This window comes from Ctenopharyngodon idella, chromosome 10 (assembly GCF_019924925.1).
Source record: "Ctenopharyngodon idella isolate HZGC_01 chromosome 10, HZGC01, whole genome shotgun sequence".
Taxonomy (NCBI): domain Eukaryota; kingdom Metazoa; phylum Chordata; class Actinopteri; order Cypriniformes; family Xenocyprididae; genus Ctenopharyngodon; species Ctenopharyngodon idella.
Window position 1 is genome coordinate 31,053,369 of NC_067229.1, and position 25,444 is coordinate 31,078,812.

The window sequence follows — 25,444 nt, forward strand, 5'->3', positions numbered from 1 at the left end:
AAACTTCTGTGTGATGGAAAAGTTCCATGGATGTTAAAGGTACTTTATGGAACTTTATGGTACTTTATAAATGCAAATAAAGCACCTTTATTTTTGAGAGTATAGGTGAATAACTATGAATAACTTAAAACTTTTCTTTCCAAGAATGAGTGGATTTTACTGTTAGTTAGTCCAAGTCTAATGTTGTCTATTTTAATAAACGGAAATAGAAAAAATGCTTCATTTATTGAAGCATTTTATTTAGTCACACTGTACAGTAGCTAAATCAGGGCCATGGAATTCAGTAGATTCTCATGGAATTTTCTGTACAGGTGAAGATACTGTGTCGATCCACGACTGAGGTAATTATCATCCGGAAACTGACTGTGACCTCATCTGAGAGACCCAGATCGAGATCAAAAACACAAAATCAAGACTAACTCCGGAAATGAGCAAATTAACAAAAATTTATTTGCAAAACAAAAATTCATTCATCAACATTCACTTTTTTAATCAAACAACTACAGATTTAAACCGCCACAAACACAAAAAGAATCAAACAAACACCACAACATTACAGTACAGTAGAAATGTAAACATTTGCTCATTTGAACCTTGCATTTTTTGCAGGTGTTGTAGGAAAAACAGTACTTCTTTTCTTTCAGAATTAGTCAAGTGTCACAATATCACAGTACTTTTGGTGCCTGAGCAAGATTTCAGAGTCCAAGAGAAGCTTTGAGCAGCGAGGTCATATCATCAGGTAATGTGTCCTCTTCATCTGGAAGAACCAAGCATATTCGTATTCATTTTACAAAAAACAAAAAAACAAAGGTGAAAATCCCTGTGAGTTTCATTAAACTGTTCTCACCCTCCTCAGTTGCAGTTGCAGTTGCGGTCATGTCCTGCTCTAGTTTGAGTTTTCTTTCTCCAATTCGAAGCATGGCGTCCTCTATGGAGTCCTTACTTATCAGCTTGATCACCTTCACCGTCCTTTAACGGGACAAATGCACTCAGATATAAAACAGCAGTGAAACTACAGAAAAGACTACTGTAGGACAAACATGTGGAATGTTTCTTACTTGGTTTGTCCCACCCGGTGGCAGCGGCCCTCTGCCTGTTTGTCATTGTAAGGGTTGCAGTCGATATCATGAAGAATGACCACATTGGCTGAAGTCAGGTTAATGCCCAGCCCTCCGGCTCTAGTGGACAGCAGGAACACAAATATATCCTGGTCTGTGTTGAACTGGTCAATCAGCCCAATTCTGTAAAAGCCCAGTGAGATTTACTGTTACTGTACATTTACTTAATTAGCATTTAGAAGACACCTGACATTTGAAGTTATTTACAGTGTACTAACAGTAGCAAAAGTTCCCGTGAATCATAGGGTTAAGTAGTTTGGCCAAGTAAATAATGGTGATGGAACAAGACGGTGATCTATATGAATACAACAAAACGAAGTGTGGTTGGTCACACATTTTGGTAATGGGAAGTATTTCCCCTTTACGTCATTACCACAATAATTCAATTAAGGTGGACATCTACCTTGCACAGTATGCACAATATATTGGTGCCATACCGGTTATCAGTTGAGATCTGTTTTTTTTTTTTTTTTAACAAGTGCGCCTGTTATGCTATTTTAAATGTTCTTAATTTTGTTTTGGAGGTCTCCTACAATAGGTTTACATGCATCCACGGTCCAAAAACACTTTAAATTTTGTCGTTATAAATGTTGCAACATAGCCTCTTTTCTCACAGTGTCTGAAGCGGTTTGATGGCTCTGCTCTGATTGGTCAGATGTAATTTGAAACTGTCAGAAAAAATTAATCTTAATTATGTTAGATAACACTAAAGCAAAACATGGTCAGGTCAAAGTGTCTGAATAATTTTTGGTTCCAAATTTTTATCAATTTCACTGGTAGTCCACTGTATGAAGAATTTTTGGGTATAATATGTCACAGTTTACTTTATTGTGCTATCCTTACTAACATAAATGAACTATAGTGTCCTGCACCCACTAGTAAAAACATATAAAAAATGTCTGAATAATTTTTGGTTTGACTGTAGGTTCAAGCAGAAAGTAAGACTGGTATTACTGACGACTTGTTTCAGACAGTTCAGAATCGCTTCTTTCTTTTGGGAGACAATAACTCCATTTATCCTGCACTTTGATCTTTGAAACTTTGCAGACCTTTTACATTCACTTATATTTAATTACACACTACATGAAAAGTAATATCCGAAAAAGCATAATATGGGCACTTTAATTCATTAGTATCAATGTTTGATATTTAATCTATTTTTAACATCTACTAAATTAAATGGATAACAGTAGATTATGAAAAAGAGTTAACCCTTTAAGAGCACAATCTCTTGAAGAACACAGGTATACTACCGTTTAAGTTTGAGGTCAGTTTTTTTGTAAGATATTAATACTTTTATTAAGCAAAGATGCATTAAATTGATCAAAAGTACAGTAAAAACATTTCTAATGTTACAGAAGATTTGTATTTCAAATAAATTTCAAGAAAAAAAATGTATCATGGTTTCCACTAAAATATTAAGCAACACAACTGTTTTCAACATCGATAATAATAATAAATGTTTCTTGAGCAGCAAATCAGCATGTTAGATATATTATGTGACACTGAAGACTGGAGTAATGATGATGAAAATTCAGCTTTGATCACAGGAATGAATTACATTTTAAAATATATTAAATTAGAAAATAGTTATTTAAAATTGGTAGTAATAGTTTTCAATATCACTGTTTTTACCCTATTTTTGATCAAATAAATGCAGCCTCTGTGGGCACAAATAAAATATTGTAATAAAAATCAAAGTAGTATAAATTAATAATAACATTAATTTTTCCATTAAATGGGTTATATTATTATAACATCAGGTTGTCTAAAGGTCAGATTATCATACAGCTACTTGCAAAAAAAACCCAAAACAAAAACTCATCCACACCTGCCAAAACAATAACGGCACAAGTAGAACACAAAACACGATGGCTCAAACATAATTTTCACACAACAAAACAAATGGTCTCTTCCTGTCTAAAATATGTGGTTCTTGGCCAGAATAGGAAGCTAATAGTCTGTTTCCACAAAACTACAACAAAGTCTTCAAGGACACAGATGGAGAACACTGAGTCAGTAAAGGAGACACCATCCTTGATTTACGACAGCTGTGACGAGACACAATAAACATCAGGACCACCTCATCACAAACTGCCAACATTACCACTGTCACTCATTCCTGTCATGAGTCTGGACTTGAGTCGATGCCAGAAGGACATATATGATGATGATCTGAAGGGAGGAAGGGCGGATTCTCTCAACTCCTATACTCAGCAACATTGGACATATAAGTGTGTTTACCTGTCACTCATGGGGGTTGAACCGTCCAGTCGGTTGTATCTGTGCTTATGGTGTCTCAGGAACACCTCCAAAATGTCAAGCATCATTGTAAACTGGCTAAACAGCACCACTCGATCACCCTGGGAGAAAGAGAAAGAAAGTGACCACCCTGATGGAAATGAGAGGATGAAGACAAATTCATTGTATGGAAAAAAGCAGCATGAACATTCTGCTAAATGTCTTCTATTGTGTTCCACAGAAGAAAGTTGTATGGGTTTGGAATATGATGATGTCTACTGTGTGCTGTACTGAAAACCAAGTTAATACTTATTTCTGTAGTTGACAGTATGCAGTATGGTGTAATTTGGAACACAGTGCATTTCTCTGCACAGGTAAATAACTTTCATTATACTCTGAGGAGTTGTTGAAAATGTAATTTGGTCTGCGGAACATAACAGGAATCTGTTTTCCCCCAACCTTCTCCTTCAGGGAGTTCAGCAGCTGTGCGAGGAGGCTGAGCTTTCCCGAGTCCAGCAGTATGTCTGTGTCGAGTTGGTATTCCTGCAGTGCAGAATACTGCTGACAGAGGTGGTGTAACTCAAAGTCTGAGAGCACCTCCATGTCCTCTTTGATGAGAGCAGGATCTGCATCACGGTGACTTGGCTCCTGGAATGTTTCAGCCAATTAAGGGTAAAACACACAGACTCTTCAGATAAGATACACACGTAACAATAAAAAAAATAAAAAAATAAATAAAATTGCAATAAATATCTGCCCTAATTGTGCTCATTCCCTGCTGCAGTTCTTTATGAAACACTAAGTCAAGATTGACCAATATTTCTGTTTTATGACCTATAAAAAAAGAGGAGTGGGCAGATTTTTACCATTACAGGGTGGTTGTGTCCACACACTTGTGTTCAAACATCATGTAAAAGTGAATTTTGCATAATGGGTCCGCTTTAAATGCATACTTTCCACAGCTGCCTAATAATAATCATAATTAATATTATTATTTATCAATAAAAATAATAATAGTAAAATATTCATACTCATAATATATAATAATTATATAATAATTATTCACATTCATAAATAATTCTAATAAATGGATGGTTTTTGGACAGAATAAGCTGAAAACGATAGTGACTTGCGATAGTGAGCACTGTTGACCTACTTAAAATCAGCCAGAAAATCTAACAATTCCACCGATTCCATCTGGACCTGATAAGATCTAAACTTAATGTGGAGTTCATCAAAATGTAAAACTTCATATGAAAATATCTCAGACCTTGAGCATGAGTTTGCTCATGGCTTTGAGTTTTTCTGTGGTATAATACTGCCGGTGAAGAAGCGGATGGTTGGACATCTTTCTCAGCTGCATCATGACATTGGTCAGCTCACGTTCTGCAGAAAGACATGGTTAATAAACTATGGTTCACAAATACTGAAGCCAGAACATTTATAACACCAACCAACTCAAATACATACTTTCCCCATTACTGGATCGCTTCAGTTTGTGGAAAAGAGTATTGTAGAGTTCCTGCTGCCTCTCGGACATGGCACAAAATTCAACCTGCTCCTCTTTGGCAGGCAGCTGCTTCAGGACCTGTCGGGCACATCATCATCTGTCAGTGAACCACTCGAGTGCCCTAGAGTCACAGAGGGTCGACATGACAAGCAAAGTGCCTCATCTGCTCGTGAGACTGAATAATGCATTTGAGATGTTGTCCAACAGATTTCCACATTGGCATGCATTCCGAGAGCACATGCATTATGCAAAATGCTTATGGACTATGCATGCTGATGCACCTCGCTCTTCACACGTCTGAGGATGAAGGGTTTCATGATGAGTTTGGCGTGGGTGATCCTGTCCCTCTCAAAACTGCTCTGCTCCTCTGAAGATTTCTGGTGGAGACAGATCAAAGAAATATCTGGAACTACAGTTTTACATTTACTGAAGAAATTTGGAGCGGTGCTGGTCTTGATTCTAGGGTGTCTCTAGGGCATGGCAAAGTGGTTGCTAGGGTGTTCTGGATGGTCGCAACAAACAAGTGTTCTGGATGCTTTCTAGGTCATGGCTAGGTGGTTGCTGGGGTGTTGCTGGGGTGTTGCTAAGGGGGTCTGGGTGTTTTCTAGGGAATGGCTTTGTGGTTGCTAGGGTGTTGCTACGGTGTTCTAAGTGATTTCTAGGGAATGGCAAGATGTTTGCTGTTTAGTTGCTAAAATGTTGCTAAAGTGTTCTGGGTGCTTTCTAGGTCATTACTAGGTGGTTACTAGGATGTTCTGGGTGCTTTCCCTAGAGAATGGCTAGGTGGCCGCTAGGGTGTTGCTATGGAGTTCTGGGTGCTTTCTAGGGCAAGGCTAGGTGGTTGCTAGGGTGTTCTGTGTGCTTTCCCTAGAGAATGGCTAGGTGGTTGCTAGGGTGTTGCTAAGGTGTTCTGGGTGCTTTCCCAAGAGAATGGCTAGGTGGCTGCTAGGTTGTTGCTAAGGTGTTCTGGGTGCTTTCTTTACGGCATGGCTAGGTGGTTGCTGGGGTGTTGCTAAGGTGTTCTGGGTGCTTTCTCTAGAGACAGCTAGGTTGTTTCTAAGGTGTTCTAGGTGCTGTCCCAAGAGAATGGCTAGGTGGCTGCTAAGTTGTTGCTAAGGTGTTCTGGGTGCTTTCTTTATGGCATGGCTAGGTGGTTGCTGGGGTGTTGCTAAGGTGTTCTGGGTGCTTTCCCTAGAGAATGGCTAGGTGGCTGCTAGGGTGTTGCTAAGGTGTTCTGGGTGCTTTCTCTAGGACATGGCTATGTGGTTGCTAGGGTGTTCTGAGTGCTTTCTCTAGAGACAGCTAGGGTGTTGCTAAGGTGTTCTAAGTGTTTTCTAGGGCATGGCTAGGCAGTTGCTAGGGTGTTACTAAGGTATGCTGGTTGATTTTTAGGAGACTGTTAGGTGGTTGATTGATTGAAGTGATACCATGAAACTCAAGTATCCTTGTGCTAAACTTTAAGAAAAAAAAAAAAAAAAAAAAAAACGACAAAATAAATCTTCTGAATTCCCAGAAATTCAACTCAAATGGCAAATTTGTGCCAAACATTGTATAAGTGTGAGCCCACATTTATGTTGTCCCTAAGTATAAGCAATAGTGATAAAGATGCACAAAAAATCAGTGCAATATCGGTTATCAGCAGATTTAATCACATTTATCTGTATATTGATCGATATAATACACTGTAATTGAATATAATTGAAACTGCAAAGATTGAATGCTCATTTCCCCATTTTACATTTAATTGTTAATCTTTAGATAATCTCAAAATGAATATATATTTTTTTATATCTCACATTATAAAGTTAAAATAATACATTTTAATTTTTTTATTGTTTTATTTTAGTTTTTTTAGACAAAATTGTATTAAAATTTAAATTGACCATAATTATCAATTAATATCAGCCAGAATTTTAATAAAGATGCATCCCTAAAGAGGGATGATTGCTTTAACAACCACAACTATAATATCAACCCTATCCACCTTATTTAGCAACATGGAGACAGGGTCATTTTACTTGGACCTTTTCATGTTCACTCAAACGTTGAGTATTTCATCATTATTATGTCTTTAACAAGGGTACCATATGGAAGTAAACTATTTTCTGTGAATGTCCAATTTATTAGCTGGAAATAAATAGAATAATAACAAAGTGCAGTAACGGTAAAACTATTTGCACTACAAACCAGTGAGTTTATAACTACTACTATACATTAAAATAATATGATTCCTCAGAATATGAAGAAATACCAGTTTGCAATATCAAGTAGCATAACAAGCTGTTTTATAAGTATCCAGAAGCAGATGACACCCGGAAGCCAGACACATTTAATATCAAGTACAATTGGCCATGTCTGCTCTTACGTTGAAAGTAAGGTGGATAAAAGATGGACATTAAGGTGTATGCAAATTCTACCATGGAGAACATCTTGGAGATCTGTGAGGTGCTGCTGGAGAACATGCTGGGCATGATGAAGTTGAGCAGGGACATGAGCTCAAGTAGGTTGTTTTGCAGTGGGGTTCCAGTGAGCAGCAGACGATATTTGGCCTGGGGGGGCACAAATGGAGGAGAAACCTGAGTGTCTGAGAGGGCAAAGGCAGTTTAACCCCATCTGGGCAGCATACAGTCCTGCTTTTACAAAAACAGACATGTGGCTGTAATAGAGCTCAAGGCATTTATTCTTAATGACCACTGACACGTTGCTACGGACAACAGCTATACAGGCAACTTATAGTGATCTTACGTTGATGGCCATGAGGTGTCGGTAGCGCAGCGAGTTCATGTTCTTCAGCAAGTGGCCTTCGTCGAACACGGCATACTCCAGCTTGAGCTTGCAGAACAGGCTGCGGTCACTGTTATTTCCAATAGCCAGGTTGTAACTGTGCACAAGAGACCATTTAATGAGCTGAGGTATTAAGGGGCAGAACATGAGGCACAGCCATGTTTCATTACCATAAATAATGAATGGGACAGGGTCATTTTACTTGGACCTTTTCACGTTCACTCAAACGCTGAGTATTTCATCATTATTATGTCTTTAACAAGGGTGCTTTTTTCTATGCTAGCTTCATGGCTTGTGGCTCCGTGTGTATGACAAAGTTCAAAAGATACATATTTCCCCAGGCACCTTGTGCTTGGTACCCTTCTCAGATTTGCATGCAGGTGGTCTATGAAGGATATGACGCCTTGACTCTTTCTTTGAGGGTTCAGGACAAGAACCACGGGTGCTTTTGAGAGCTTGAACTTCGATACTCACGTGGAGACAATGATGTTGTAATCCACTATTTGATTCAGAATCTCATAGCGCATATACTTGCGATCCTCAGCAGACCCTACCGAAATAAATCAGTTAGATTGACATCAATATTTTCTTTGATATGTTGCATTAAAAGTTAAGTGTGTAATTTTTTTCATGCTAAAACCTTTTCCTCTTTACTTTAAGGTGTAAATAAAGCTTTTTTCAGGTTGTTTTCTCCCCAAAAAAGTGTAAACACTGTAGTGCTATCAAAGCTTTGGTTTATCTCAGCATCCTAACGAGCCAAACACAGCAGCATTGACTCAACCAAACAATGTGAGTTTGGGGCGGGACTATAAGTTTGTTTGACCAATGGTAGATGCAGGGAATGTTTGGAAAAATAAGCTAGCTGTATATATATATATATATATATATATATATATATATATATATATATATATATATATATATATATATATATAGTGGTATGTTACCATAATATACCAGCACTTTGAAACTGGGGCACCAAAGTTTCAGTTCCCGAACCCAATTATCTGTAAAAGTAACAACAAATTAGGATGACACAGATAGTTTGATGTTATATGTTGATGGTTATTTAGATGCACATTGCTCTGTTCACCAAGTGTAGAAGCAGGAACAGTGATCAGATGAGGCCCTTGGTTCCCTTCCTGATAGAGGTAGGCCAGGAACGAGATGGCCTGGATAGTCTTCCCCAAACCCTAAAATAATAAAGTACATCCTAGTGATTAAATGTGGAGTCCTTGCTATGTAATGAACATTCAGATCATATTAATAATATCACTAAAGATTTAAAGGACTATTATTCCATTACCATCTCATCTGCCAGGATTCCGCTAAGTTTGTTCTGATGTAGTAAAGCCAGCCAGTTCAGTCCAATCAGCTGGTACGGTTTCAACTGGAATCTAGACAAAAACATAAAAAATATTTAATGCACAGAAATATTAAAAGAATCTATCACTCCACAACGAAAATGCCAATATTGCCACAATCTATGATGTTAAATCTTACGTGCTGGTGAGGATCTGTGGCTGGCTCATAGAGCCCGGGCCATTGTTCATCATTTGGGTCACATCTTGGATCAGTTTTACGGATATCTCTTCACATTTGCTCATGAGACCTTTAACAACTTCCCTTTCCTTTAGAACCTCTCGACATCCTGCCAGCAGCTCAGTGGAAAGACCATTTCCTCTGTGCATGGCATCATTCTGAGAAAGAGATGTGCAAAAGTGTTGCTCTTTGATCATGACCTAAATGTTCTGGCAGTTATAAACAGAAAGCAAAATGCACAGTGCTCTCACCAGGTCTTCCCACTTTTTAAAGGGTCTCAGCTCGGTGATTTTCTGAGCCTTCTTCAAAGAGCATCCTGCAATGAGTGTGAGCTCATCCGCAGAAGCGGTCTGAAAGAAGCTGAGGATCTCAGATTTGAGTTTAGATAGAGTCTCATCTGATTGGTCAGAGTCAGAGTCCAGTAATACATTCACCATAGAGGCTTCAGAGTCACTGCACTCCTCCGACGAGCTAACGTATACGTTTTTTGTTACTGCCAACTGCTTTGCTCTCCTCTGAGGTGTTTTGGTCCTGTGAAGAGGTCTGCGTAGTTTTGTTTGGGGTGGGCTGGGAAGTTGGACAACCTGAGCTTGTTGGCGGGTATTTGCGACCCGTCTGGTGCGTTTGGCAGCAATGGAAATTTGAGAGGCATCATCCTCAGACTCGACCACTAAATGTACAGAAAGAATGTAGGCTTTAGGACAATTATGACACTTACATTGAATCTTTGTTCTCATATGCTGTCATGTTTTTATCCAAAATTCAATGCAATTGTGTAATTGTCAAGCAACTAGCAGTTAAATTTAGGCAGAGGCTATTTGCACTAAGATATTTTCTTAGCGATATATTCTATTTACACTAAGTGACAATAGCAGCATTTTCTTAGTGATATGCTATTTACGCTAGGTGAAAATAATGATAGATTCTATTTACACCATGTAAAAGTATCAGTTCTTTGCAATAAGAGTAAATAGTAATTAGATGCTATCTATACTTTATATTGGCAGATACTATTTGCACCTCAGTATTTTTGTACATTAACAGGATGCAATAATATCATAGAGTGTAAATGATTATATTTATTTAAATTATTAAATGGATGCTGCCTTATTGGGAGAATAAAAGCCCTACACCTTCCCCTAACCCTACCCAATAAACACTTTTAAAATTATTAAACACTCATTCGCAGTTTATTTCCAATTTTAGAACATTATTTTCATTTTTATTGAAAATAAACGTGAGTTTGGCAAAAGGCAGATTCGAACCCGGGTCGATTGCATTAAAAGCCAGGTCTGCAAGCCTTACTTTCTACTGCTGCGCCTCTGAAGACGTCAAATTCCAAGCGTCTTTTTTAAAACTTAAGTGGCCCAACCAGACATTGGTGGGCGGAGCTAGTATATAGCATTTGCCAACAAGGGCAGCTATTTGCACTTAGTGTAAATAGACACTCTGTTAAATTTATGCTATTAAAAACACTTAAAATTGTACATGAGAATCTTTTTCTGAATGGAAAAAAAATGTGGCCATAAGTTGACATTAGGTAAAATCTTAAATATTTAATTTAATTTTTTTTTTTTTTTTCTGTGATGCTTCTGCCACAATACGTGTCAGTACAGAGTTCAAGACCACTGTTATAGCCGTTGTTTTTTAGGACAAAGAAAAAAACAGCCAGAAACATACTGCAAAATAAATAAAAACATTTCATTTAATAGTTTATAAATAATTCATAAATCAACATGTTTAATAAATAAATACATTTTAATAAATATTTATAAATTTGCAATTTGGTGTCACTAGAAGCACAAACAAAAAAAAATGCTGTCAATCGATTAAAAAAATATATAATTAACATTTTATATTGTAATAATTTCACAGTTACTCTCCAAATTAATGTAGAAACAACTTAAAGACAGTATATTTTAAATATTTGTTTAATGGCATCTTTTTATGAATGAAGGCCAATATCACTGATACTATTACTGGTACTGATGTCTCTATGATTTTTTTTTTTTTTTTTAACATTAATTATAGACATTCAACATTACAGTTACTGAAAGCTATCAATTTCAACATTTATTAGGCTTTAAAAAAATAACTTTTAATTTAAGTCAACTTAAAACAATCTTTACATAAACCTATTATAATAAATGTCATATTTACCTGTGGCCTTCCTACCTGTCTAACAGGTAGGAAATATACAGAAATTGAATCAAGTTATCAAACACTTATCGAACACTTATTAAACACATAAATTATAAATTAAATATAGATTCATCCTTATTAAAGCTACAATTTTTTCTGTTACCTTTGTTCTTTGATTAACATTAATGAAAGACATCACAGCAACTGGTTTATTAGGCTGCTGTGACTTTAAGACCAGCACTAAAAAAACTAAACACTTCACCTGTGTAAAATTTGCAAAAAAGATGGTCGGTTTTACCATCATATACCAGCACTTTGGGGCACCAAACTTTCAGTTCTCAAACCCAATTATCTGTTTCTGTAACTGTTTCTATTTATAAAGTATGTTTTGAAATGACGTATACAGGTGCTGGTCATATAATTAGAATATCATCAGAAAGTTTATTTATTTCACTAATTCCATTCAAAAAGTTAAACTTGTATATTATATTCATTCATTATATGAATATATACTGTCATGACTGATATATTTCAAATGTTTATTTCTTTCAATTTTGATGATTATAACTGACAACTCCCAAATTCAGTATCTCAGAAAATTAGAATATTACTTAAGACCAATACAAAGAAAGGATTTTTAGAAATCTTGGCCAACTGAAAAGTATGAACATGAAAAGTATGAGCATGTACAGCACTCAATACTTAGTTGGGGCTCCTTTTGCCTGAATTACTGCAGCAATGTGGCGTGGCATGGAGTCGATCAGTCTGTGGCACTGCTCAGGTGTTATAAGAGCCCAGGTTGCTCTGATAGTGGCCTTCAGCTCTTCTGCATTGTTGGGTCTGGCATATCGCATCTTCCTCTTCACAATACCCCATAGATTTTCTATGGGGTTAAGGTCAGGCGAGTTTGCTGGCCAATTAAAAACAGGGATACCATGGTCCTTAAACCAGGTACTGGTAGCTTTGGCACTGTGTGCAGGTGCCAAGTCCTGTTGGAAAATGAAATCTGCATCTCCATAAAGTTGGTCAGCAGCAGGAAGCATGAAGTGCTCTAAGACTTCCTGGTATACGGCTGCGTTGACCTTGGACCTCAGAAAACACAGTGGACCAACACCAGCAGATGACATGGCACCCCAAACCATCACTGACTGTGGAAACTTTACACTGGACCTCAAGCAACGTGGATTGTGTGCCTCTCCTCTCTTCCTCCAGACTCTGGGACCCTGATTTCCAAAGGAAATGCAAAATTTACTTTCATCAGAGAACATAACTTTGGACCACTCAGCAGCAGTCCAGTCCTTTTTGTCTTTAGCCCAGGCGAGACGCTTCTGACGCTGTCTGTTGTTCAAGAGTGGCTTGACACAAGGAATGCGACAGCTGAAACCCATGTCTTGCATACGTCTGTGCGTAGTGGTTCTTGAAGCACTGACTCCAGCTGCAGTCCACTCTTTGTGAATCTCCCCCACATTTTTGAATGGGTTTTGTTTCACAATCCTCTCCAGGGTGCGGTTATCCCTATTGCTTGTACACTTTTTTTCTACCACATCTTTTCCTTCCCTTCGCCTCTCTATTAATGTGCTTGGACACAGAGCTCTGTGAACAGCCAGCCTCTTTTGCAATGACCTTTTGTGTCTTGCCCTCCTTGTGCAGGGTGTCAATGGTCGTCTTTTGGACAACTGTCAAGTCAGCAGTCTTCCCCATGATTGTGTAGCCTACAGAACTAGACTGAGAGACCATTTAAAGGCCTTTGCAGGTGTTTTGAGTTAATTAGCTGATTAGAGTGTGGCACCAGGTGTCTTCAATATTGAACCTTTTCACAATATTCTAATTTTCTGAGATACTGAATTTGGGATTTTCCTTAGTTGTCAGTTATAATCATCAAAATTAAAAGAAATAAACATTTGAAATATATCAGTCTGTGTGTAATGAATGAATATAATATACAAGTTTCACTTTTTGAATGGAATTAATGAAATAAATCAACTTTTTGATGATATTCTAATTATATGACCAGCACCTGTATACTATTCGAACATACTACATCCATCATGTCATCTTTGTCGTGATCTACGATGTCAGATGTAACACCATTCTCTGCCATTTGTGACTATGAAGACTCCTCTACAGTGGCCTCATGTGATAGTAAAGTGTCCACTGTCTATTGTTTAATGAGAACCGTGTTACAACTGGCATACTGCTTTAGTGAAGTAGACATATTCAGATGCATCTAATGTGCTTTTAAAGCTGTACACAATAAATCTCACATCAAACCTCACCAAGATCAGAGAACATTCGTAGTGTTTCCAAGGCATCTTCAATAAGCCAGTTGTGTTCCTGAAGCACATCCCTGAGTTCCTGTGGGAAGTCACACACTTCAACTTTAGCCCTCAAGCTCAAACAAATACCTGATTTACATACAAAAATGGCTAACTTCTGACAGTGATGACTCACATTCTTGTTCAAATGAGGGAACTTCCTCTGGAGTTTTCTCAGCATACGTTCCTGATCTTTAGATCTTGGCTTAAGCCCCTCTTCCTCTGAAGCATCCATCTAATGAGACATAAAACACTGTTGTGGTCTAAATTACTGCAGGGATGATGTATTTTTGTAGGCCAAACCCCAGAAACGAGTACCCATTTTAGCACTTCCGTTCCCATCATCCTGAAGTCAGTTGGTTTTATGAACAGATTTTTGGAATAAGGTCTGTGATTAACACAAGCTGAAGATATATTAATGTTTTATTCTACAACATAAAATACATCAGTAACCCCTTGTGATGTTTATAAAGTTTTTCCTTGTCTACTTTTACTTCTCTTTTTTTTTTTTTTTTTTAAAGCTTTTTACTTGCTAATAAGTGTCTTGTGACGTGACGTGTAGCCAAGTATGGTAACCCATACATACTCTGAATTTGTGCTCTGCATTTCACCCAACCAAGTGCACACACACCGTGAACACACACCCAGAGCACTGGGCAGCCATTTTTGCTGAGGCACCTGGGGAGTGATTGGGGGTTAGGTGCCTTGCTCAAGGGCACCTCAGTTGTGGGTAATGAAAATGGAATAGTCTTGCCAATGACAAATGACAAATAGACTAATAAATCATCTTGAAAAGGCATTAACCGTAACCTGGCAGTTGATATCACAGGTAGAAAGACATACTGTTGGTGTCCTTGATCGGGACACTCTTTTCAATTTAGCCTTGGTGGATTTGCAGCGGCACAAAATTCCTTGCTGTCAGTATTGAGAGGATCAGAAAGGGAACGACCCACGTTAATCCAATGACTGTGTCTGAGCTCACCTCAGAAGCCCGCCTCTTTCTGCTACAATGGGAGCTGTCGCTCTCCTGGGAAGTGCCACACATATGCTGCTGTCTCCTCTCGTGGACCGAATCAGACGCTGAAAAGGAGAGCATGTCAACAAGGCTCAGCAAAACATGAATCAATGCAGCAAATGCATTTTCACCTCATACTCAGCTGGATTCAGCAATACTGAAGCCATCCAAGCGATCAATGAGCTTTTATCATGGGAGCAGTTCAGATTGATGGAGTGAATCTGCTCATCTGTACCTGCTGTCCCAGATGTCTTCAGGAGCGAGGGATGCGTCCTATTGGTCACCTAAAACGTCAATGACATGATTATTGCCATGCAACCCAAACGATGGCTGGAATGCAACCAAAATTGTCACACTGGGTCTAGAAAATAGTTGTTTTTACCATTTGTGAACCCTTCTGTTGTGTTTGTAGCGCTTGTGAGGTAGATCTTTTTCTTTTGTGCTTCAGCCTTCTCTCCATCTTCACCACAGTTACTTCCTCCTCGTCAGATGGTGATATCTCATCCTCAGATGATGCCGCTTTTTTCTTAGGCTCTACTTGCCTTGATCTATAAAGTATAAAGTATAAAGCATATCGTTTTAGAATTTAGGGCTGCAAAACATCCTAATTTTACCCCAATTACTGATAACAAAAACGAGAATTTATTTATATAAAATATAATCATGTGATTACTCAAGGATTTGAATGTCCTTTTATGGTTGTTCACCATAAATTATATTGCAATTCATAGTTTTTCCTTTCAAAAACCATAAATTTGACAGCGTTTTATAGTAAAATTACATACTGTATAATGCAATGTTAAACCATCTACAGTTTTTCACCATATATGATAAGGTAACTTATAGTTAACCAATTAAAGTCATCATGAAATCAAAATTGACAATTCTTATTTTTTATGGAATATTGCAGTATTTATTATAAATAATTTATTTATGTTCATTTTTTTTTAATTATTGTGCCCTCGTAATATTTAATCAAAATTCAATCACTCTCTCTTGCAGTGACATCTCTTCTCTAAAGAAATGTTTGCTGACTAGAGGGCAGGACAACCTGTCAATCACATGAGATCGACCAATAGCAAATCACAACCATCTAATCAATTCCCCAAGGACAAAATCGTGTGCCACCCTATATTTTTTCCTGTTCAAGAAGCCTTTTCACTTGGATATACGTCACAATAGGGAAGAAAAAGACTATTGCAACTTTCATTTCATGCTGACTTTAACAGGATTTTACCATACAGCGTCTATAAAAAAATTACAAATATTTTTACAGTGAGGGAGTGCTTTATATTATGTAATTTTTTATATTTACAATGCCTCTGCCTCAAGCACAAATACTGAACTTGATTACTGACCTAACTGGCATCATGGAACTGCCTGATATCTCAATGTCAGAGTCAGAGTCAGAAAGGGCAATGGAGAGAGATGATCCTGATGGACGTTTGGTTTCAGGAGTCTCTGGAATGATAGTGTCTGGCTCTGTTGGAATTAAACATATCCTTAACGGTGGCAAAATCACAATGCATGCCCTTTACATACATTATATATATATATATATATATATATATATATATATATACACACACACACATACAGTCAAACCAAAAATTATTCAGACATTTTTTGTATATTTTTTTTATATATTTTTACTAGTGGGTGCATGACACTATAATTCATTTATGTAAGTGAGGATAGAAAAATAAAGTAAACCGTGACATATTATACCCAAAAATTCTTCATTTAGTGGACTACCAGTAAAACTGATACAAATTTGGAACCAAAAATTATTCAGACACTTTGACCTGATCATGTTTTGCTTAAGTGTTATCTGACATAATTACGATTAATTTTTTTCATATTTTAATCATATTTTATTACCATTTTTTTTTAAACTATAGTGAATAAACTGTATGAATGAAATGTTCAAGGTGTCTGAATAAAGTTTGGTTTGACTGTATATAATCAACGGCGATGACGTTTTGTAATATTTGCATACTTCATCTATTTATCATAGGTTTGCTATGATGTGTAGCACATTCAAGTTAATGCTCTTTTATTTAGTAACTATTGTAGGATGACCAGTTACATTAAATAAAATATTATTAAATCATTATTCATTATGGTAGCCAAAGAAAAGGGTCTTATCTCAAGTTCATACTGTAAACTTTAACAAAGCCTACCCGAGAGATCCACATGATTTGAGGATGCTGGTCCTTTCTTTCTCCTCATTGTTCACTCTTATGCCTTAACATCAGCTAAATCCAGGTTCACGCATAATGCCATGCAACTCAATCGATACAATCATTCGTCGTACCCCAAATTCACTATCTATCAACTGTAATGAGCTGATTTTTGGACAAGAATGGCATTTCTCTCTAACAAAGCATTCGCTCAACGGCGAGCTAATGAATTATTGCTTTGTCAATAAACAGCCTCGCATCGGCTTCGGTCATCGATAATGAGCAGATAACCCTGCTTAACTAGGAGTATTCCTGCACGTTATGAGTCTTTGGGATATTTCACCGGTTGTGTTGTGTCTAATGTATTTAATGAATGAAGACGGTGTAATCACACGCTAACCGGTTGTAACATCTGTAACTACGGTGGCCGTGAAGGAACGCACGTGTAGTCAGGGGACCAAGAAAGAGTCTGAACTTTAATACATTACAAATGTATTGTATCTTAATTATTATTATATGTCTGTATTTAATAATGTATTATAATAATGAATGTGTTGATATACATACTTATATAGTGTAGTAAATGAAAGGGAATAGTTAACCCAAATTTAGTTATTTTTCATCCGTTTTTTGATGAATAAAATAAAAATAAATTAAAACACGAGACATAACCGAGTTAAACGGATAAGAAACTCGTTTTCTGTGGGAGAATGCAGCAGTATACAGCCATCACATGTCTTTGAACGACTGAGTTGAAACCTGCGCTGTTTACAAGTAAATCAGTCTAGTTTCCGATTCATACATCCAGTCATTTTCCTTTCATTCAAACTCTGACTCCGTGATAGTAATGAGATGCCCGACTGTGAGCAGTTGGTTATTTGATTGACAGCAGTCCTGTGCACCGGAGCGCTTGATCTTGCTTCATAAGGATGCAAGTTGGCAAGAGGCGAGACAACAATAACAAAGGGTTTTCAGATGCTGCTGACGCTGCGAGGTGACGTGCTGCGACTGCGGTAAAACTGCAGCGACTGTTTCACACGTGCTGCTCTTCATATTAAGGCTTTACATAAGCGGACTGATTCTCAGTGGATCTAGACACCGTTTTGTTGAGCAGACGGATAATATAATGAAACGATCTGAATGACATTCATTGAAAAGGAACCTGCTGTTTAAGCGCTGGGAATAACCAGTTTGGCTTTCTCGGGAAAGTGTAGAAATGAACCTGTTTATTATTTACTAATTTTGTGGTGTTCTACTGTTTAAAAGGTCCGTCCCGCGAGTAAACCAGGTTTAAGGATATAGTCAGGTGCACGTGTAGCCTACTGTCTGTGACTGGTGGCGATTTTGATTCATGCCAGTGAATCGGATCTTTTGAATCGGTTCACTAAAACAATTCATTCAGATACTTTCTGCAGGTAACATCATTACAAGTGAATGGCTGCATCCGAAATCACATACTTCCCTACTATATAGTTGGCGAAGAACAGTATGTGACAAAAGTAGAATTTCCAAATTCACAGTAGACATAAAAAATTAGATCCCCTGGCACCTCAGCAAAAATGGCTGCCCACTGCTCCAGGTGTGTGTGTGTGCACTTGGATGGGTGTAATGCAGAGCACAAATTCCACTATACTTGGCTACACGTCATGTCAATTTCATTTTTAAAAAAAATACCCGGATGAACTACTACTTCAGGTGAGATTCTGAAGTGTGCATTCGATGAACACTTTACTATGAGGTCCTGACTCTTTGTGGTCGTTAAAAATCCCAGGATGTCCTTCGAAAAGATTAGGGGTGTAACCCCAACATCCTGGCCAAATTTGCCCATTGGCCTCTGTCCATCATGGCCTCCTAATCAATATACTGATTGGCTTCATCACTCTGTCTCCTCTCCACCAATAAGCTGGTGTGTGGTGGGCGTTCTGGCTCAATATGGCTGCCGTCACATCATCCAGGTGGATGCTGCACAATGGTGGTGGTTGAGGAGATTCCCCCTTCAGTATGGATTCTCCTTCAGGAATTATTATCCCATGAGGCCACGGGAGGTGATTTGTGAATGGCAGTGAAGCAATGCAACTGACACTGGTAGGTCACGTGATCAACATGGCGAATGTAGCACGTGCAGATTATATTCACACTACACACTCTCATACTATATAGAACGTACTTTTTTAGCAGCCGCAAAGTAATTATTCAAAATGAGTACCTACTCAAGAGAGTATGTGATTTCGGACGCACCCCAAGTCTTTTGTGAATTATTAGTGAGTTATTGAATCATTTAGGCTACTTTTTATTTTATTCTTTATTTAAAATGTGCGTGCCTACAGATCTAACATGCTCCAGGAAAAATGTTTAAGCATCTTCTCCACAAATGACAACTACAGAGATATTTAAATTATTCCTCCGTTTTGGTCATGACCTTTATCAAGCTATAGAGAAAAAAAGAGTTATTTAACAGATTTATAATTCATTTCTCTCTTTCTCTCCTTGTGAACAAGACTGATATGTTTCATTCAGACTCTTCAAACAGATGTATATAAGTGCTATGTGCTTATATGCATTATCTTTATTGTAAATGTAGCTCACAGTCACTGAATTATTAAATATGCACCAATTTGACTATATAAACTGCATATTTAAAACAAATCAAGTTATGATTAACGTTAGACCTATAAAGAAATAGAAACAGATTAGTAAAGAACACAAAAGAGATCATTGTGGTGAATTTTTGAGTTTTGATTACTTGTTTGTTGACAGACTTTGATATTGCATCAACATAATGCTTAATTATTCTTAAAAAAAACTTTTACTAGGCCTACATCTTTACAATTTCTGCACATAATTTGCATTCACAATAAAACATGAATGTATAGGCTATAGTAACCATAAATGTTATACCTATAAGTCAAAGAATACGTCTGAAAATCATTATGATATATGAATACAGTATCTTTCCAAAGATTTTGAGTAAACAGCCAAGAGCAGTGAGTTGTGAATGTCTGCACATTTGAACCGCATGTTGCCACCTTCCTTGCGTGACGTCAGTCCAGTTGTTTTGGGTCGTTCGACCAATCGGAAACGCGCTCGCACTTCTACAGAAGCCGACGTGGGTCCATCCTCGCGCCAGCTTTTATCCTCCGTTACTCATCACAACGCCCCCTCGGTAGGGTGCATGCACGGGGCTCTGCTTTAAACAGCAGCTCTGACATGGAAACCCCATTGCAGTTGCAGAACGATTTCTATCCAGAGCAGCACCAGCACCAGCACTACTGCGGACGGGAGGAAGAGCGCTCCATCAGGCACTGCACCTGCAACAACTCCTCCACCTGCGAGGATGCGAGAAAAAGCCAGCATTTCCACGGGACGCCGCTGGGAACTTTAAGGACACCGTCCGTCTCATCTTCAACCAGGCAAGGCGCTCAGTACAGCGAGTTCACGCCTTCTAGTCATGGTAGTTCATCCAGACATCATCATCATCATCACCATCCTCATCGCGATCACAACCGGCAGCAAATTCGGGGCAGTCCGGCCAGCAGCCACAGAGAGAGTAACTCTTACACCCAAATAGCCATGAGCAGCTGCAGATACAACGGCGGCGTGATGCGGCCGCTCAGCAACTTGAGCTCGTCCCGCAGAAACCTGCACGAGTTTGATTCGGAGTCCCAGCCACTGCAGCCAGTCTCTGCGGTGGACGCGTCCGACACGCTCGCCTCTAAGCCGGAGAACAACTCCACCACCCTCATTCCTTACGCTACGGGGGACGGAGGAGGAGGAGGAGGAGGCGGCGGCGGAGGAGGAGGGGGTGGATGTAGCCACAGCGGCAGCAAATCGGGCAAAAAAAAGAACCAGAACATCGGACAGAAGCTCGGGCACAGGAGGGCCTTGTTTGAGAAAAGAAAGCGTCTGAGCGATTACGCGCTCATCTTTGGGATGTTTGGGATCGTGGTGATGGTCATTGAAACTGAACTCTCGTGGGGAGCCTACGGAAAGGTGCGTAACTTAATAGTCCCCAAATCCTGCAGGTCCCCCATCTAGGTCAGAATTCATTAAGTCGAGTCTGCCTGCTGGCGAGCGAGGAAAAACTACAAGTTTGGAAAGTGTGCGGTGCGGATGGATGAATGGAGAACTGTGGCAAGGTCACGTTTTCTGGAAAAACGTCTCGCTTTGCTTTGGCATTTTATCTCTATGGAAGAGTTTTTCCACTTTCCACCAAAAAAAAAAAAAAAAAATCTCTTATGCCATATCGAAATGGAAAATAGCCAGAAACATTTTTTTTGTTCTAATTCTCCTCCTTAAATTAAAGTTTCTTTTATGAATTACATATTTAAGCTATAGCCTAGCTATTACACAGGAAAAAAGTGCTGTCGTTAGGAAGCCTATATCAGCATGGCTGTGATTTGGCTGCAGGTAAAATTGCATTTAAACACCAGCTCAATAAACAAAAATTACACAACTCCGCTTCTGTTTGAAAGAAAACACTGGAATGTCGCAAAGACAAACAAACAGTGAAATGTCCTAATGTTATATCAGCACTCCTGGGAAGCTCAACCAACCAAATTACAGGAACTAACTCTTGTACATTTATCAAGTTGAAACTCAAATTCTTACTTAAGTAATTATTAACTTAAGTTATTACTTATTTGCCCATGCTGTTAAAAGTCAATTGTACACCATTCTTGGACTTTCTGTACAATATTACTGGGGAAAAAAATCATAAATATTTTATTTATTTGTAAATGCATTTGTATTACTATAAATATAGAATTATATATGCGTCTATAAAGGTCCCAAAGAGGATATGCATTAATGCAATTCAATTTGGCACATAGTTGCCAAATGACAACATTTATATATTCTCAGTTTATTGTAAAACAATGTTAGATACAAAAACAGCTATTTAATAACTTCACCAGAAAAATCCACATCTGAAAGAAATGTACAGAATGAGTTTAATAGTGCAATCTGAGGAGCATATACTCATATGTCTCCCCTGTGAGGGAAACCCCAGGAAAATCTGAAAAACAGAATGTTATTGTTTTGCCTTGCAGTATGTTGTGGTTTTGAATAGTTAGAAATTGAACGAAAATATGTTTCCACATGGTGACATGTAAGATTAAAGTCAAATTTCACTTAAATTGTAATGGTGTCAAATGCGCTTGCATTAGTTCTTATGTTGTGGTACCACTTTCAGGAAGGTGTAACTTAATCCAAGCACTCACATAAGTGTACAAAGTCTCATAATCATTAAAAAACATTGTGATGTGTTGCTGTGATATTTTTACAGCTTGCCGTTGAATCAATATGCAATCATGGTGTATGTTTAAACTGACTAATCCAATTGTCTTTTTCTTCTTTTTTTCCAGGAGTCACTGTATTCTTTAGCCCTAAAATGCCTGATAAGCCTTTCTACAATCATTCTTCTTGGGTTGATTATCATATATCATGCCAGGGAAATCCAGGTAACTTACTCAAAAATAAGAAAGAGCTGTTTACTGTGTTATTTTTTTTTTTTTTTTTTTTTGCTTTTTGTTTTTTTTCAGAAGGTTCTGCTGTCATAAGAGTCAGGGAGTTTCTTAACACATTCAGAGTAATGCTCAACACATTGCGCTTGAAATGATATCCATTACCATAGAATTACAATCAGATTATCTTCAATAGCACTGCATCCTCTCCATTTCCCACTGACTTAATCGAATCATGCCATGAAATCCTGTCAGTGACTTGTTGACCTGGCTTAACAGTAGCTGTTCACAGTTTATTAGCTAGTTGAATAGACAAGACCAGGTTGAATTCCTCATAAAGTATGTTGAGTAGTTATTAATCTTCAGAGAATCATTATAGATATGCTCTACCAGAGCATAACATGAAATTCATAATCTATTAACTGTGCTGAATATGGACTTGATCTTGTGCTTTCTCAACAGAAATGTAATTTATTGATTAGGTATGGAGGCTTTCAGTACAATGTCTCCATATTGTTATTAGTAAAGGTCCAAATCTGCACTTGAGGCAGTTTTTTGCCCATATTTGTTGAGAGAAAGAACTTCACTTGATGGTCGTAGTACTTGGAAAGCACTCAGTCTTATGACCTTGCATCAGTGAATTGTTGTATTACTGGTGAATTTTATGCAATTCAGCATCCATATCTCCATTGTAATGCATTTCTTTGCATTAAGTAATGCATTAACAACAAAAGATGCCATTTAGCTTCTACTGACGAGAATGAAATACTGTAAATTTCTAAACAGTCTCCATGATGTTTCTTAAAATACTCTGCAGCCAGAGAAATGTTGCATCAAAGATTTATTTGATTTATTCCACTTCTTTCTTTTTCTTCCTTTCATATTCATGCTTTTAGAGTTCCCATGGTCATATAAAACCAGGAAATTTGAGTGAATTTTAAAACTGATTTGCAAGCCTGGGAGACGAATAAAATAATGAAAAATAAAATATTGAATAAGAAAATAAAATTAAAATTACTTATATCATAAATTAACTTATCTGCATTATAAAACGATTTTTTTAAAAACCTTATCCAGTTGTCAAAATTGTGGGAACCTTGTAGGAATGATTTATTCATTTATTATTATTTAATTCAACTTGCAAACAGACACATCTCATTCAATATCTCATTCAAGTTGAATCGGACAGGCTTATTATGAAGTGAAACCATGTGTGGCTTGTCCAATAGGGAAATATCACTATTAATTTCTTGTGGGATGGACAGATTAGCCAAAAGGATTTAATCACAGATGACCATGTCAGTTTCACATTGATTTACACAGTTTATTGCCTGGGGTTTGAATTTCATGTCCGTAAAAGCCTAATTTCACCTTTTTTTTAAACTTAAAAATAAGTACTTTTTTTTTTTTTTTGCTTAATTATTATATATGAATGTTTGCATATTTTGCACACAAATATTTAAATAAATTGTCATAGATTTTTCATTTTGTCTAAATGAAAAATCTAAATTTCTCACCTTGTCAGTTAAACTCCTTGATTTGCACAGCTGTGGGCAAAAATACAACCAAAAAGGACTAGCTAATGAGTATGTTATTTATTTATTTATGTTTTATTTTGGTTGAAGCTGTCATACCGTAATGGATATATTGGTTTTGACTGTTACTTGCGTTAATGGCAAAATATATAAATCAAGCACTTAGATAAGGCCAAAGAGCGCCAATAAGCTTGTACTGCCAGTAAGTACATAGTGCCAACAAGATTGTAGTGCTATTGGCAGAACGGAGAAAGTGTTATTAGTTAATAGTGTGTGTGTGTGTGTGTGTGTGTGTGTGTGTGTGTGTGTGTGTGTGTGTGTGTGTGTTTAGGGTCACCTGTGCAAAGGCATAACATAAGATTTCAGTTGATGACCAGGTAGCATGCATTTTGGACAATTCGCCCAAAAATGGCAAAACATTCATCATTATTTACACTCCTTAATGTAATTCCAAACCTGTATGACTTTTTTATTCTGTAAAACATAAAAGATGTTTTGAAGAATGTGCACGCTACTCCTTTACATACAGTATAACTCCGAAATATACCATAAACATGCATACAACTACTAGCAAAGCTTAGTTGTGTGTATATATATTGGAAAACTGTGCATTAAGACAAATCACACCAGGTTTGACATCATATGTTTGATGAGACGTCATACGAATATTGAGAATATCCATCATGTGGACTACTTTTATGTTGCTTTCATGGCTCTTTTTGTCATTTTGGTGCTTCACAGCATCCATCCTCATTCACTTTTAATTGGAAAAGAGCAGCATGAACATTCTTCAAAACATCTTATGTGTTCCACGGATGAGAGAAAGTCTTACAGGTTTGGAACAACATAAGGGTGAGATAGAATTTTAAGTTTCAAGTGAGTTATTCCTGTAAAAGGTCACATTGTGGGTAAAGTCAAACCAGTAGTGAGTCATTTGCCGTAATGTAGTTGACAATGACTTAAGCCGGAGAAGGCCGTATGAATGATAAAATAAACCTCTCTTAAATATGACTTGTGAAGTTGCTCAATCAGACATGTGATCCAGCATGACTTCAGGGTTTTTGATGCGCTGGGAGACGAAACGAGATGAAAATACATTGACCTTCAACAGGGATGGAAAAACTTAGAGTTTGTCAAAATTGCAGGTGATGAATAGCCATCCACCTGAGATGTCAAAGAGCCATGTTGAGATTTTCTCACTGTGGCCATTGAGGTGGAGGCAATTAGGTGTTGTTGGCATAGCAGAGGAATGAGAAACCATGCAATCTGATAACAACAAAAACCAGACTAACTTAGGCATAAAAGATTCTGGTGGCCAATTACCTCTGTCGCACTGATGAAGAGAATGCAGGCTGTAGAAAGTGGACCTTTTCAACTTACCGGATAGGACCTTGTGTTTTATGGAAGCTTGTTTCCACCACTGAATAAATTTTTTTTTGAAAAGTAATTGCGACTTTTTATCTCGCAATTCTGACTTTTTTTTTCTTGCAATTGCGAGGTTACATCTTGCAATTGTGACTTTTTTTCTCAGAATTGCGTGATATCAACTCGCAACTGTGAGTTCTAAACTCACAATTGTGAGTTATAAAGTCAGAAT

The 25,444-nt window shown here is 37.6% G+C and overlaps 2 protein-coding genes and 1 long non-coding RNA gene across 6 annotated transcripts in view; 2 read left to right on the forward strand and 1 right to left on the reverse strand.

The window, feature by feature from the left end:
* Window positions 1-13,235, forward strand: part of LOC127520703 (uncharacterized) — a 269,016-nt gene extending 255,781 nt beyond the window's left edge. The window contains exon 2 of the long non-coding RNA XR_007932181.1: window positions 12,119-13,235. This is a non-coding gene — a long non-coding RNA (uncharacterized LOC127520703). The remainder of the gene's footprint in view (window positions 1-12,118) is intronic.
* smarcad1b (SWI/SNF-related, matrix-associated actin-dependent regulator of chromatin, subfamily a, containing DEAD/H box 1 b) lies at window positions 429-17,282 on the reverse strand. 2 transcript variants are annotated; one of them, XM_051909118.1, is made up of 23 exons: window positions 16,851-17,282; window positions 16,026-16,149; window positions 15,050-15,215; window positions 14,903-14,951; window positions 14,635-14,732; window positions 13,789-13,887; window positions 13,614-13,692; window positions 9,447-9,865; window positions 9,157-9,353; window positions 8,960-9,050; window positions 8,747-8,846; window positions 8,601-8,660; window positions 8,128-8,203; window positions 7,615-7,750; window positions 7,287-7,418; window positions 5,151-5,246; window positions 4,830-4,947; window positions 4,630-4,745; window positions 3,819-4,007; window positions 3,363-3,481; window positions 1,059-1,241; window positions 848-969; window positions 429-757 (listed from the first exon to the last, which is right to left on the reverse strand). In XM_051909118.1, exons 1-23 carry the CDS (start codon window positions 16,897-16,899, stop codon window positions 696-698), a joined length of 2,880 nt encoding a protein of 959 aa, XP_051765078.1. In that variant the 5' UTR covers window positions 16,900-17,282; the 3' UTR covers window positions 429-695. The 2 variants fall into 2 exon arrangements, with proteins under 2 accessions (XP_051765078.1, XP_051765079.1); XM_051909119.1 differs by lacking the exons at window positions 15,050-15,215; window positions 16,026-16,149; window positions 16,851-17,282 and having other exon boundaries at window positions 14,799-14,939.
* Window positions 17,283-18,777: 1,495 nt separating this feature from the next.
* kcnn2 (potassium calcium-activated channel subfamily N member 2) overlaps window positions 18,778-25,444 on the forward strand; it is a 39,818-nt gene continuing 33,151 nt past the window's right edge. The window contains exons 1-2 of one of the 3 annotated variants that reach the window (XM_051911004.1): window positions 18,778-18,935; window positions 22,214-22,309. In XM_051911004.1, the coding sequence (XP_051766964.1) occupies window positions 18,921-18,935; window positions 22,214-22,309 (111 nt within the window). In that variant the 5' untranslated portion in view covers window positions 18,778-18,920. Of the gene's footprint in view, window positions 18,936-19,156; window positions 20,841-22,213; window positions 22,310-25,444 lie in introns of those variants that run through there. The other 2 variants (XM_051911005.1, XM_051911003.1) reach the window with 2 other exon arrangements.

What these genes read in the sequence shown, in the direction of transcription:
- smarcad1b (XM_051909118.1), bottom strand. Translation starts at nt 16,899, where the DNA reads ATGAGGAGAAAGAAAGGACCAGCATCCTCAAATCATGTGGATCTCTCG. An exon ending in GACACCTCATGGCCATCAAC is followed by an intron (nt 7,419 to 7,614) that starts GTAAGATCACTA and finishes GTGCCCCCCCAG; the next exon opens with GCCAAATATCGTCTGCTGCT. An exon ending in TCTCCAAGATGTTCTCCATG is followed by an intron (nt 5,247 to 7,286) that starts GTAGAATTTGCA and finishes TGTCTCCACCAG; the next exon opens with AAATCTTCAGAGGAGCAGAG.